This window comes from Geospiza fortis, unplaced genomic scaffold (assembly GCF_000277835.1).
Source record: "Geospiza fortis unplaced genomic scaffold, GeoFor_1.0 scaffold112, whole genome shotgun sequence".
NCBI lineage: Eukaryota > Metazoa > Chordata > Aves > Passeriformes > Thraupidae > Geospiza > Geospiza fortis.
The window spans coordinates 5,188,288-5,202,175 of NW_005054298.1; the positions used below are offsets into that span (position 1 = coordinate 5,188,288).

The following is a 13,888-nucleotide window of genomic DNA, read 5'->3' on the forward strand; positions in this document are numbered from 1 at the left end:
GGGAAAGAGGGGCACAGATGATGATTTATCAAGAGGATAATTAAGGTTTTTAAGATTAAAAATACTTGAATCCAAGAATCTCAAGCATGCTGGGGGGGATAATGATGGTATGCAAAGAACAAGTATTAGCCCCTTTAATCCTAAAAGCTAAAGACAACAGAAAAATGCATTTCACTTTTAAACAAATTCATGTGAATGGACTTATTTCAGTATTTTGACTTGTGTTATCCAACAAAAGCTCCTTAACAAAGCAGATTAGAGGGCAAGTGAGTGTTATACTTACTGATAATGAACCCATGATGGACCAAGAGTTTTCTTAAACTGAGTCAATCCCACAATATCGATGTAAATGAGTTCTACAATTTTATCCCCCTGGGTCGGGCAGCCAGATCTGTTACCTACAACCTTCTTCATAATCCTAAACAAAGAAAGAAACAACATGAAAAAACATTACTTTCCAAATACCTTGAATTGATGCTGTAATACTATTTATTCCAATAATTTCAGTTTCCAAAGAAGTTTTACTTTTTTACTGTTTTGAAATCATGATCCATGTAAAAACACTGAAATGCTAGAGATGCTCAACATTTATTAAATGTAAAGCACTAATTTTCACTAAAAAATTCATCTAGTTTAAGCAAAAGAATGATATGTTTGACATGCTCAAAAATGGTGTTCTTTGAAATAATTCAAAATAATTTCTGCCTTCTATTGACTGCTTTATAGTATAAGAGGTTTCTATAAAACAATGCTGTCATGTAATTTAAAAAAGAAAGCTGCAGAAAAAGCACATGTGCTCAAGCTTCAAACAGATGTTTTATGTCTGGTGCTGAAATAGCTGGCAAAGCAGGACAAGGAAGAGTAAGGAGCAATTTGACCTAACACAAGCAATTAACCACATCAAAAGTAACATGTTTAAAGAACTTAAACCTTTATCTTAAAAAGAGATACTGAGTGAAGAACAGCAGAAACTGAAGCAGAGGACACAGAATTAAGCTAGTCTGTAGCATTTCCCATTGCAGCTGGTTAAAGCACCTGGAATGTTAAAGACTAAGCTGCTTAGTTGGAATTTTACAACATTCATTTATGAAGTCCCAGGAGCCTGAAGCTACAATGAAAACACATTATCCTTTCCATGGCACATATACTTAGCTCATGAAAATAATCTTATCGTCTGTTTAGTGAATTATCACTTTCATTTTATGCTTCAAGAAATTATATACTGTTAATAGAAGCTTCAAGAGTTTACAATTCTTTTCTTCTAATTCTGGTTTCAAAAGCGAAAGTAATCTCCTTACTCCTTGAGCTCTGCCAGTGAAGCTGAAATCCTGATGTCATGGCCCAGTAAGTAGAGAGATGTAATTAAATCACTCCACTGGACTAATTCACCAAGTGGGCCACCGCTAAACGCATTTTCTGCAATCTTGAATCCAGATTCTTTTGTCAAAAGCCCCAGATGAACAAGGATCTGGAAAGGAAAGTCATATGTTTGAATTATCGACATGAAACATGCAACTGTTATACATTATAGCAGTTTTTCTTTCTATTAAATTCCAACTATGGCCAAAAAAAAAAAATCAAAGTCAACAAGCCAATACTTCCACATGAATAATTTAATTTTGAAATGAATGCAAGGACTGAGAATCTCCAGCAAGGAGCTGAGCCAGGCAGGCTTAAGGGAGGGTAGAAATATGAACATACATGGGACTGCTGCCACTCAGGACTGGCTCCAGGAATAACAAGGCAAGAAAGCAAACCTGTTGTTGTGTTTGCAACTTTTGGCTTTACCTTAACTAGTTAAGGTAATTAAAAAAAAATTAAATCAAATGAACTACACCTTTTTGCTTCAAGTATCTCATGGCTTTAAAACTGAACTCATTACAGGAGGTCTAAACTGATCCAATCCAAAGTTTTGGTCAACTTTAAGTCTACTCAAATCCAAACCCAAGATACACCATTTAAAGTCTCAATTTTGGACAAGAAAGATGTACAGTTGTTGTTTCCCATAACTACATAAAACACTCCAGTGTCATCAGCTTGCAGTAAATTCACAATTTCTCCCTTTACAACATAGTCTGTATTTTGTCTACATTGTGTCTATTTTATCCAAAACTACAGAGGTCAGAAAACTTAGTCCAAGATTGACTCATGCAAAACATGTAAAACTATCTGTAAAGCAAACACCCATTGCAACAGAATTTCAAACAGCAAAATATTTCTTGAAAAGAGTATAAACACGACCTTTTATATTTTCTATTTCCATTCTGAAGCTACACCTGGAACAAGAAGCTTGAAAGACCCATATAACAGCAAGTGACATGAATAAAAGTGTTCTCATTTACCTTTTTTCGTTTTCTTTTCTCCAAATTTTGTTTTTCTGCAAGCGATTTAATGGCCTCAATCCAGGTATCAGCCATTCGTCTGATGCGCAACATCATCCACCTGAATTCTTCATGCCTTGCCATCATTTTGTAGAGATTATCAAAGTTGATACGAATTTCAGCCTTCAAGCAAAGCATTGAGAAACATCCCAAACATTAGTTATTCTTCAACACACTTTCCAGAAGTTAAAAAACTGCTCAAATGTGAGCTCTGTGCTTTATATTCCTCTTTTAGAAAAAAGAAATAGAAAAAAAGATACACTCCTAGCATGTTAAGATTTTAGTTCAAATATTAAAGATATACTTAAACAGACACTTCTAAGCTACATAAATTACTGTTATTTTTATTAGTAATACTTGGTAGCCCAGAATACATTTGCAATGTTTCACAATGCATTTATTTCTGCAATATAAGGTCTGTATTGTTCATGTGCTTCAAAATGAGATACAGGTATGTCTAAATCATAATACAGAACAGTAGGCTCAAGATTTATGTGTCTCATGAATCTTCCAAACACAAGGAAGTCTCCAATTATAAGAGAAAGGAAGAAACATTACTAGGATATAAATTTTAAAGGAAATACTTGTTTTAAAGCTAGACTCTTCTAAGATAAATTAGTTTTAAAAAAAGAGGCAGCCTATATCTATATTATGTAAGAAATGTTCACATGCAGCCCAGCAATTATCTTAAATTATCTTAAAATACCTACCCAAACAATAATTAGGCTGCAACAATTTAGAAACAACTCTGTGTGCTTACAGTATTTAATGGGAAAAAATCTGGAGTAATCAAAATGTTACTACAAACCTGAAATGGATATAAGCCTTTTCCATAAATGCAGCTTTGTAAAAAAGGCCCATATTTTTGGGACAATAAAAATGGACATTTTCATATATTTAACACTGGTGAGCAGTTTGTGGATTTGTAATTTTTCTCAGTATCTGCGTAGAGTATTTCATAAATTTAAACATAAAAATGCTTTTAATGAAAATCTACCACCAAGAGCACAATACAATAACTGAATACATGAGCTACATGTCAAGGAGGATTCCTTTCAGCTTTGAAGAATGGAGGAGGAAAAATTGTAAATTCTGATCTTTTTAGCATTTATGTGGCACAGGATTCCAGGATATTTTGCATGAATCACAATTACTGAATTATTTCTCCTGTTTGTCCTTATTAAGGACATGGTTGTTCTTACCACTGTTTTTTGATCAGTCTCTTCATTAGGATTTTTTGCTCTCCAAGGTAAACGAGGACACCAATTTTCAACCTATAAAACAATCACATTAAAATAAATAATGTTACTTTATTTTCAGCTGCTTGACCAAAGCCTCCACTCACTGCCTTCATATTACACCTCTATGTTAACCTGATGGCTTAAATAAGTAATCAGCTGATAATAAGGTGATAATTTCAAGAAAAAACTGCTTTTTTTGCAGAAAAAGCTTAAGACTGCTTTTTGCAATTCAATGCTCTTTTAACCCAGCAAATTTGCCACAGAAGTCACATTTAGATATTCATTCAAGATAATGAAAACACAAGATCAAGGCAGAGGTCAGCTGTTAAATGTTCAAAATACAATTTCTCTGAGCAGTTCTAAAATGTTTTCAATAAGCTTTTTATGCTTCTACACCTTACAAAAATATGTATTTTGGAACATTTCCAACTCCCTAGAATACCTTTATAAAAACACAAAGCTTGCTAAATCAAAGGATCAAAGTTCTACCTTGTAGCAATGCAGAGCAAAAAAGTAAGAATCATAATAGAATCAAAGCCACATGTTTGAAGGCTATAAATAAGTTAATTATAACATAAGGAACAATGTTCACAAGCATCAACAGCTGTGATTCTTAGAGAAACATTATCAATGCAAATGCAATACTTCTATTGTCCACTAGAAAATAAAAAAGTACAATAGAAAATTAAAAAGTACAACAGGGAGTAGTCAGTGAAGAAATAGCAAATGGATGCAAGTCACTGAGAGCTCTTGAGCTGCCCCCAGGGATCTTGCCTGTTGTGTAGAATCCTTATTATTTATGTACCTTAAGAAATTTGACCACTTGCTCTGGGGAAGGAGGAATCTCAGTGTTGGAGGCAAATCCATGAAAACTGAAACATGATTGTACTGTGAAAAGGTGGAAATGTAAAAATTTATCAGCTGGCTAAGACACCCCATCACTACTGGTTAAGTTCACAACTCTCAGAGAATTGAAAGTCAGAGTTGCTTTTGTGGTTCCTCCAATCACAGACCTGTCAAAACACAATTTTAGCTTAATCATGCTGCAGAAGCCTGGAGCATTACAGATTAAAGGCTTAAGATCACACCATATGATTGCCTAGAGGGCCAATCACATGAAAATAAATGAATAGCCATCCTAACCTCATTAAAGGGAAGAAATGTATCAACCTTGGGTTCCTCAGACAAATTATAGAAAAGCATTTTGAATGTTGTGACTTAACCTACTCAATGTGTTTAATGAAACATTTGAAAGCAGTGACTTATGAACCTCCTTTGAAAACATCTGATTCTTCAGTGGTCTTCAACTGTGGAACCACATCAGAAATTGTGGCAATTATCAATCCTAACTTTTACAACTATAAAGTTGTGGCAGGAAAGAGTTGCAAGCTCCACATTATAAATCATACACAGTCACAAACTCTGGTTTCTCTTCCCTTTGTTTTAATAGTACAAATTTTGCATTATTCCTAGCATTAGAACTGATCTAAATTAAGATATGACATTTCAAGGACTACTGTATGTGCCCCTTTTCTGACTTTTATGTATTTCACATTGCACCACAAGGCATCCTAAAGGAATTGCAGATTTTTCAGGGCTGCCAAGGACAGTTCACTGCATGCCTCACTGACTGAAAAACAAATACAGCTCTTTTGTGCTTTCAGAAATATTCCCTCTAGTCCAAAAATAAATTATAATAATTCTCATCACAAATAAACACTTACGGAATAGATTCAAAGTAATATCAGTGTCTGCAGTTGGTCTGACTCTCATTTTTCCTTACTGATCTTTAGTAATGATGGCAGAAAGGATTATGATATCACTAAAGTGGGTCTAGATGAAAACTCCATCAGAAATATCCTTCAGTTTTGCAGTTGTTTGGTACAGAAGATAAACATACAACAAACCTTAATTTTGAGCAAGGTGAAGGAAAGCAGTGATGCTCATTTGGATCTGCTCTTTATTTAACCTCGTTCATTTGATTATTTAAGACCAAACACTAAAGTTGCCTCTGAAGAAGGAACCAGGGCTCCTCTTGCCCATTTCCAGCACTGCCTTCCACTCACTGTTACCATCAGCTCTTTCTCCAGCTGATTCTCTCCGTAGCAACCTACTGTTGTACTGCCATGGAGATGATTTAATAGGAAGGATGTGATACCAGACAGATTAGCAGTTAAAGATGACTGTTGGGAAGCAGCAACTGCAGATTAGAAGACAGACCATTTTTTGGATGAGTGATATAAATGCTAAGCTATTATTCAGAACACACTATATTTATCTTTGTACTGTCATATTTTTGAATAAGACCAGCTGTGCCTCCTGTTCCTGGTACTGAATTCAATGCAAATCAAGGGCATTAGATGGTCTTTGATCTTGCTCAGGAAACTGTGTCTACCTGAGAAGCCAAGTGTTCCCTGCTTGGTTTGGAATCACATTAGTCACAGCACTGCCTGGAGTGTAAGTAGCCAGCTTCTTAAGGTGAAGTTGCACAGCAGTTTAAAAGTTCAAAATTTAAGTGCCACATGATTCCAGATACTAGAGAAAAGCTGGTGTTCTGAACTGCTCTGAGGTGTAAATGGCTAGGTTTAGGATGAAAAAAAAAACCCAAACAAACCTAATAAATTTGAAGAGTACTTGCTTTATAGAAGCTTTGCAGGTGTCTGTTCCAGTGACTCTTCCTCAGACACTGAAACTGAATGCAAGGCAAGATTGCAGCACTTGACTCTATTACAGAGCAAGTACTTCAAGCAAGGTTTTAAGAACCTGACAAACATCTGTAGCACTGGAGTAGTCTGAGCATCTTCCAAATTGAATCAAAGTATACTCTGCCAGCAGCTCTGCACGTTCAAAATTTCAGAAAGATCTTTATGCTTTCAAAGAGTCACAGTGGGAGTTGAATAAAGCTGGAGCTGAAGGGCACGCTCTGAGCCCTTGGGATAATCTTCATTTTGGATTCTGCCAAAGGGCAGGTGCAGCCCATCCACAGGGAAGCTAAAACAACTTTCTTTACACACCAGGTGAACACACTGCTCAGTGTACTTCCATCCATGGTACAGTGCTGCTCTTAAGTGAGTCCAGGAGAGAAGAATACACAAAAAAAAATAATCCACTGCAATATGTGGTGAAAGAAAGTGCATCTTAAATTTATTAGGCGGTATGAAGACAGGCAGTGAACTTGTAATGCCAGAAATCCCATTGAGAATTTTATGTGAAAGGACTGCTCCAATTGGGAAGGTGACTTGTACTCCTATTTTTTGTTTAGCTTTTCCTCAGTGACAGAATCCCTTGGAAGGGGTTGCAGAATCTGTGATGTGCAAGGTGAGTGCCAGTCTGGTTAGTGAAATGGAGCAGGATACAGGCAGCTTTGGATGCGGCTGTTTCCAAAGACAGTCTCAAATGTTGGGTGTTAGGTACCCACAGCCCTGGTGACAAGGCAACACAACATTTCACACATCCATCAACAAACAGCCTCTTGTCTGCCTTCAGCAATGTGCACTGTATTTGACTCCTCTCATACACTGGCATTCATGTCTCTTCCAACAAGTCATTGAAAGACTAATTCCAGTTTAAGGTGACAGAGGAAGAAAAAAATAACAGCCCAAAAAAATCACCCAAAATCAGGTCAATCCACCAACAGGTAGTTCAGGGACAAAGTGTTGACTATCATTAGCATTTCAGTTTCTTAGGGACATATGTAAGATGTCTAAATAACTCTGAACTTCTGGTGATTTACATTTCAGACAACAACACTGGTTTTCTGAGTATTTGCATAGAGTTGAAAGAAGCTGGCTTGATGCTTCATTACACTGAAGAAATGCAAATCATTAACTCAATGTCCAGGATTAGCAGCAGAAATCGTGGAAAGGGGACTTCCCCATGGACGTGAGCAAATTGCACTAAACTAGAATAACCACAAGGATTAAATGAATCTCTGTAATTATGATACCCAGGAATTTTCACTAAATTGTGCCTCAGATTACAGCTTGCACCCTGGAAACAAATCCATGTTCAAAATCACCTTTGGTTTATGTTTTAGACCTGAAAGCAGAAGTAAGAGTATGAAGAAAAATACTCCCACTACCAAACTATGCCTTGTGTTTCCATCAAGTCTAAAGGACTGAAAACAAGAATTCTCTCCAGCAGTGTATTAGCACACATGCAAAAGCTACAGGAGTCTCAGAGACTGAATTCAAACCAGCTTTAAATCTTTCAAGTGCTGGATTCCAACATGGGTACCAAAAACTACATGTGCACCTGAAAGGTGAGCTGGAGATCCAAAGCCTGGGATTTTAGAGAGATCTGCCCAGCTCCAGCAGGTAAGCACCAGTGTAATGGGAGGGGGTAACTTGCCCCACAGCTACCAGCTGACCAGCAGTCTCACTCCTGTGTGGAAAGCAGTCCTCTCAGAGAAACATGGATGTAGATGAAGAAAATAAAAAAAAAAAAAAGATCTATAAGCTCCCTCCACTTTCTCCACTTTTAAAAAGCTTGGAAATAGTGTGAAAAACTCATTTTCTAGAAGATATTTTTAAAAGCTTCATTCTTCAGCTGCAAACTGACATTTTGCAGCAAAATATATTTTTGTACTGCCTGGAAATTAATTTTTTCACATTTCTGCCCAGAGGCAATGCCATCCCTGAAAATGATAACTGTGCCAATGCCATTACAGTGTTAAACAACTGCCTTTTTTCATAACTAAGTGCTAAGTTTAAAAGTAACTCTTCTCTATGGGCATCACAGTTAAAAGGAAGCAAGTTTAACTTGCTCTTTAATGTGTGCTATTTCTAATCCCTGTCTGGCTCTGTATTCAAGAGGATGTAAGCCTTGTTTTGCTATTCAGGCCATTTGTATCTCATCCACTCTTCAAAGACTCCAGCACAAGTTGCGTTCTGAGGACCAGAGGGTGGGGAGGCCCTGATCACCCAGAGAAGCTGTGCCTGCCCCATCCCGGGAAGTGGCCAAGGCCAGGTTGGACAGGACTTGGAGCAACCTGGGACAGTGGAAGGTGTCCCTGATCATGGCAGGGCTGTGAACAAGATGAGCTTTAAAGTCCTTTCCAACCCAAGCCATTCCATGGGTCTGTGACCACACAGCTGCATATCACACCCCAGGAAACATCCTGTGCCTGAAGCAAAACAGTGAGAAAGAAGTGCAAACGTTCTCTCAGTTTCACCGGCAAGTTTGCACAGGGGACAGCTTTAAATAAAAGGCAGAAGCCTGGACATGCTGGGTTGGTTCTTGCTTACCTTGGCTGCCACACTTGCCTCCCGTTCTGCTCAAGCAGCCAAGACACAGAGCAGTGCAGAAGAGCTGTTCCCAAGTTCCTGCAGGTGTTTTTGCCACCCAAAGCAAGGCAGAACTGCTGGCACCTGCCCTTGAGCAGGCTCTTCAGGAGGGAACACCTGGGGCGGCCTGGATTTTGTCAGCATTGTTTCTGTTTTGCAGACACTCATGCAGAAAACATAACAGCACATGTCTGATACCCAAAGGCTGGGGTTTATGCCTTTTGTTTCTAAACCTTTACATAAACTGTGGACAAATTACTTTGTGTCTCTGTGGTTCTGACCCATATTACACGCCAAAATGAAACATTTTGGGCTCCTCTGTTTACAAGTTTAAAATTACATTACAAAGAGCACTGGATGAGCATAATGTAACACCCTAACTGAACTGCTTCAGAATAAAAAAGCAGACCCCAGAAGAGTATGAAAGGACACAGAAACTTGTCATACTAGATTGTAGAGGTGATTTGAAGAGTAAAAGTAGATATATGCATAATTTCATGCACATTGTTTTTCCAAACTGAGGTTGTACATAATGTGATGCATATATTGCCTTTTGAAACATGCATATACACAACCATCTCACTCCAACAGTCTAACCTTGAAGTAAAAAAGAAAAATCTTAACAGTAATATCCTTTCCATTACCCTAATGCATTTTAATATTTTAAATCAGCAGTTCTGACTTGAGAGCTCTGTAGGCACATTTATCATTCAGCTGTGCAACCACACTATAAACTGTCAACTCTTCATCACTGTCCACATTGACAAATTACTCTTGCAACAGCATTTCCAAGTTATCCCTAGCAGCCAACACACCTCATAAATCCACATCATTGTAGTGTTATTAGAATTTCATTTCATGCTTGCATTCGCAAACATTTAAGCTTTCAACCTCTGCTGCTGGACATTAATCATGAAATTAATCATAGGATTAAGAATGCCAAATTTAAACTCAAGGTTAATAACACACTCACCCAATATTAGTTTTACATTCTGTCATAAGAAAACACTCTTAAAGAAAAAAATAAGGACAATACCTTTTTCTGAAGTTAACAAATATACACACAGGCTAATTGCACTTTTATTCCTTCATGAAATGAAAAGTTGACCAAATTAAATATTGCTGCTTAAATAAAAAATTCAAATTCCAAGACCCTTGAAAAAAACAACTATTTGGCCTCTGAAAGTCTGCTCACATTTGGCCATGAAAGATCAATTATGAAAGAGCTAACGCCATCAACTGACTTTTCAAGACTGATGACAAAGGAAGATTGTAATGTAAAAAATTGGGATTTAACAGAAATGCAAAATAGTAAATGTCATTGAAGAATATTAGAGTCTTGGCTTCAGTTGAGATACATCATAATTTTAAAGATATATCTGCATTAAAACCATGAAGCACCTGCTGGTTGACAGAATACTAATGACCAAACATAGCTCTTCTGATGCTAAAACAAAACCTTCTAGTAGAAACCTTAGATCAACTTCATATGATTATGGAACCATATCTCTAGCCTCTATGATAAATAACAAGATAAATAATATAGTTGTACTCTATCTTTTCCTTCTACAGCTTCACAGCCCATAAATAAATCAACACTTGGTGCTAGAAATGGAATGAGTCAAAACTGTGATTCAACCCAGCCTTTGTTATGCCTTCAGATAAATGTTTTGGATATGCATTTAACTATTGCTGCTTCAAGCAACACCCCCAGAAGTTCAATGACAGTCAACTGAGTAAATCAACAGAAACTGCTTTGATTCCAACCGAGTCATTTATTGTAACAGACTTACTGTTTTAATCTCAGATATTTAATTTAAAATCCCAGCCCAACCCTCCCAATCCTACAGAAGCTACGAAATTATTATTGGTTGCAATCCTGCAGCCACATTGCCTCTTTCAGTTCTTTGTGAGCAGTGAGCCACTGGATATCAATACTCCTTCTAAGATTAGTTGCCATAAGTTATCAAAATTTCACTTATAAGAGGCTAAGTGATCAAATACACCTGACTACTTCTGGTGCATGCACACTTCAAGCCAGTAATAGAACTCATGATAATTAACTGACAAAATTAATTCTTGGGAAAGAAGTGTTACCCAGGAAATAGAAATAAAACCTCACTAGGACAAGCACCTTACTCAGCTGTGTACAAAACACCTTAGGCTGTGACAGGTACCAAAGGCTTTAGCCAATATAGCTGCAACTTCACTCAAAAACGTGACATTCAGGTTCTTTTTTTGTTCCTGCTAACAGATTCCACAATTCACAAACAGTCTCTGAGCAGGAAGTGGCCATGCTGTTTAGGACAATGCACCATCAAGCACCATTTTCTAAATTTTCCATTCCAAATGCTCTCTATTAGTACGTCAGCAGCTGCATTAAAAGCAACAGAAAAAGTGTTTAAAGGCAAAGATCTCTGACTGAACTTCACATGCAGGTTTAACAGGATACCCAACATGGCCTCCCTGGAGAGCTGCTACTCACATCACTGCAGTTACAAACATTAGAATTCCTCAGGCTAGAAACCCCTGCAGAGTTTATGAATAACAGCAACACACTTAATAATTCAGTTTTAATAACTTTTTCCTCTTTACCCAATTATTCCCAACAAAATGATGATTTCTTTTGAGAAAAGTACAGCTACCAAAGCTATGAAGGAAATATGATGTTCCCCTTCTGCAGATGAGAACATTACTGACCTCACTGAGGTAAATAAAAAAGGAGCATGTGGACCCATCTACACCATAGCTCGCGTAACAGGGATCTGACCGCCACATATCTTTCATCCACTGCAACAGAACAAAAGACACAAAAGTTTATTAGGTTAAAGTATAACAAAAGAGCCCTGTTTCACACCCAGGAATAATGGAGGAAGTGGCAATGTAAGTATAAATATCACAAATAATAAACCAGGGATTTTATTAATGATTAGCAGCACTGTATGCCTGCATTCAGTAATGCTGGGGAAGCAACAGCACAGCAGATGTGAGCACAGCTTACACAAACTGGCAGCCAGGCAAGCAGGGACAAATATCAGAAGGAGAACAAAACTGGGATCCAGACATTTGGCTCTGGCTGGAGTTGAATGCATTGTGTGTTCCCCACCATGACATGCTCTCTCTAGAATTTCACATATCATTTCAGTTACCAAGACTGAAAGCTGCCATTTCTGCAGAAGCAAATAATTAATTTCAGTTCATATTTCAATAGTCAAATAATTTTTGACATAGTTACTATGCAGCCTGTTTGCCAAAACAGATCAAAACACAGATCAGAGATTCAAAATGTAGAGAGTTTTAATTTTACAAATACTTGGGGTATATTAGCAAGCAGAAATTTTACTATTGTCCACCACTAACCATAGAATCACAGGTGGGAAGAGAGCTTAAAGATAATCTCATTCCAATAAACCTGCCATGGGCAGGGGCAGCTTCCATTAGCCCAGGCTGCTCTGAGCCTCTTCCAACCTGGCCTTGAACTTTTACGGATTCACAGTAATAAATCAGTATCCCTTACACTTGAAACATATTGGGGGAAAAAACACCTTAAAAACCTCCATCTATGCAAGTTTGTTGGAGTTTCTTTCTTTGTTTTTGTTGCCTTTTTCTTTTTCCCTTTCCAGCTCAAGTCTGATGGGTTGTAATATTTAGCCTTTCCAAGTGCATTATTAGTAAAATACAGGACTTATGTAGAATGCACTGTGAATCCCAGAATTCTGGTTGCACACTGAGGCACTGCCTATTCTTGAGCAGAGGAGGCAGAATGTTTTCAAGGGAAAAAGGAATAAAGGAACCACACAGACCTGTGGGGAAAGAGATGAAAGAAATGCAAAGAAACATCATGCTGAAAAAGGGGCTGGACTGAGGTACCCATACAATCACAGTCCTGGGGCAGGGGAACACCAAATTACTCATCATGGGGAGGAAAACAGCTTTTCCAAAAGGAGAAATTTCAGAATAACAAGGTAGCATTCAAATAATAAGGCCTTTCAGTAAATAATTTTAATATGGCATTTTTTTCCTGTCTTAAGAGGATGCCACTTTATTTCTCTGCAGCAGTAGTATTAAAGGCTTGAGGTGAGCAATGCTGCAGTGACAAACAGTCCTAAATTTCTTATATCCTATTTTTTGACTCAGTTGTTCTTGTTTAACACCGCTGAGTAGAAACCTCTTGCAACATATGTTCCATTTTTAATAGAATGCACATATGATTAAAACCAGTTCACTTACCTTTATTTTCCCTTCACAGTGAGGAAAACCATCCATAGGAGGCAATTCACACTGTTCCTGGGCTCCATTTATGAGATCTAAAGAGAAACACAGACCATAACTGAGCTTCATTTCACAGTTCTGACAGATAGCCTGATGAATCCTGCCTTTTATTTTCATGAATCCACAGCCCAGACTGACTGAAAGGTCCTACTGGGTAATATTTGTTACAACATTAAAACTCAGTATGCTCCTTTTTGACCACATGAGAAAATGGTTGCATAGATTTCAACTCTGACTTGAAGTGAAAGTGCTGAATTACAAAAATTGATGTATAAAGACTCAAAAATTAAGCTCATCCATACTGAAAAGAACAAGAAGAAAATAATTTCCTAATCGAAGTGTGCTGGAAACTACTAAATCGCAACAATTTGTTTTCATTTGTCAAACATTTATAGGATGTATATGGCTCTTAAACATAAAACTAGTTTTTCAAGCTCTACTATCACTTTATCAAATACCCACGATCCAAAACTTGGCACCAGGTATATGACCCAATTAATAAATGTTGCAATATGATCTAATTTAACAACTGAGTAGCACTACATCACATCTCACAAGAAATATTTCCTATGGTCTCCCAAGGTATTTTTTTCTTCTTTTTTGCCCATTTTAATATTTTTTTCATTCTAGATTATTGCAACGTATTAAAGACTGTAATAAAGAGCAGGATTTCTAGCCCATGAACCAAGGAAAAAGCAGCAGTTTTAAA

The 13,888-nt window shown here is 37.3% G+C and overlaps 1 protein-coding gene across 2 annotated transcripts in view; it reads right to left on the bottom strand.

Moving 5' to 3' along the window:
• Nucleotides 1-13,888, bottom strand: part of MGAT5 (alpha-1,6-mannosylglycoprotein 6-beta-N-acetylglucosaminyltransferase) — a 100,054-nt gene that overhangs the window by 41,247 nt on the left and 44,919 nt on the right. For both annotated transcript variants that reach the window (XM_005415741.2, XM_031056804.1), the window contains 6 exons: nt 13,138-13,214; nt 11,608-11,697; nt 3,584-3,655; nt 2,343-2,504; nt 1,299-1,468; nt 284-418 (listed from right to left, as the gene is read on the bottom strand). In XM_005415741.2, coding sequence (XP_005415798.1) covers nt 284-418; nt 1,299-1,468; nt 2,343-2,504; nt 3,584-3,655; nt 11,608-11,697; nt 13,138-13,214 — 706 coding nt within the window. The remainder of the gene's footprint in view (nt 1-283; nt 419-1,298; nt 1,469-2,342; nt 2,505-3,583; nt 3,656-11,607; nt 11,698-13,137; nt 13,215-13,888) is intronic.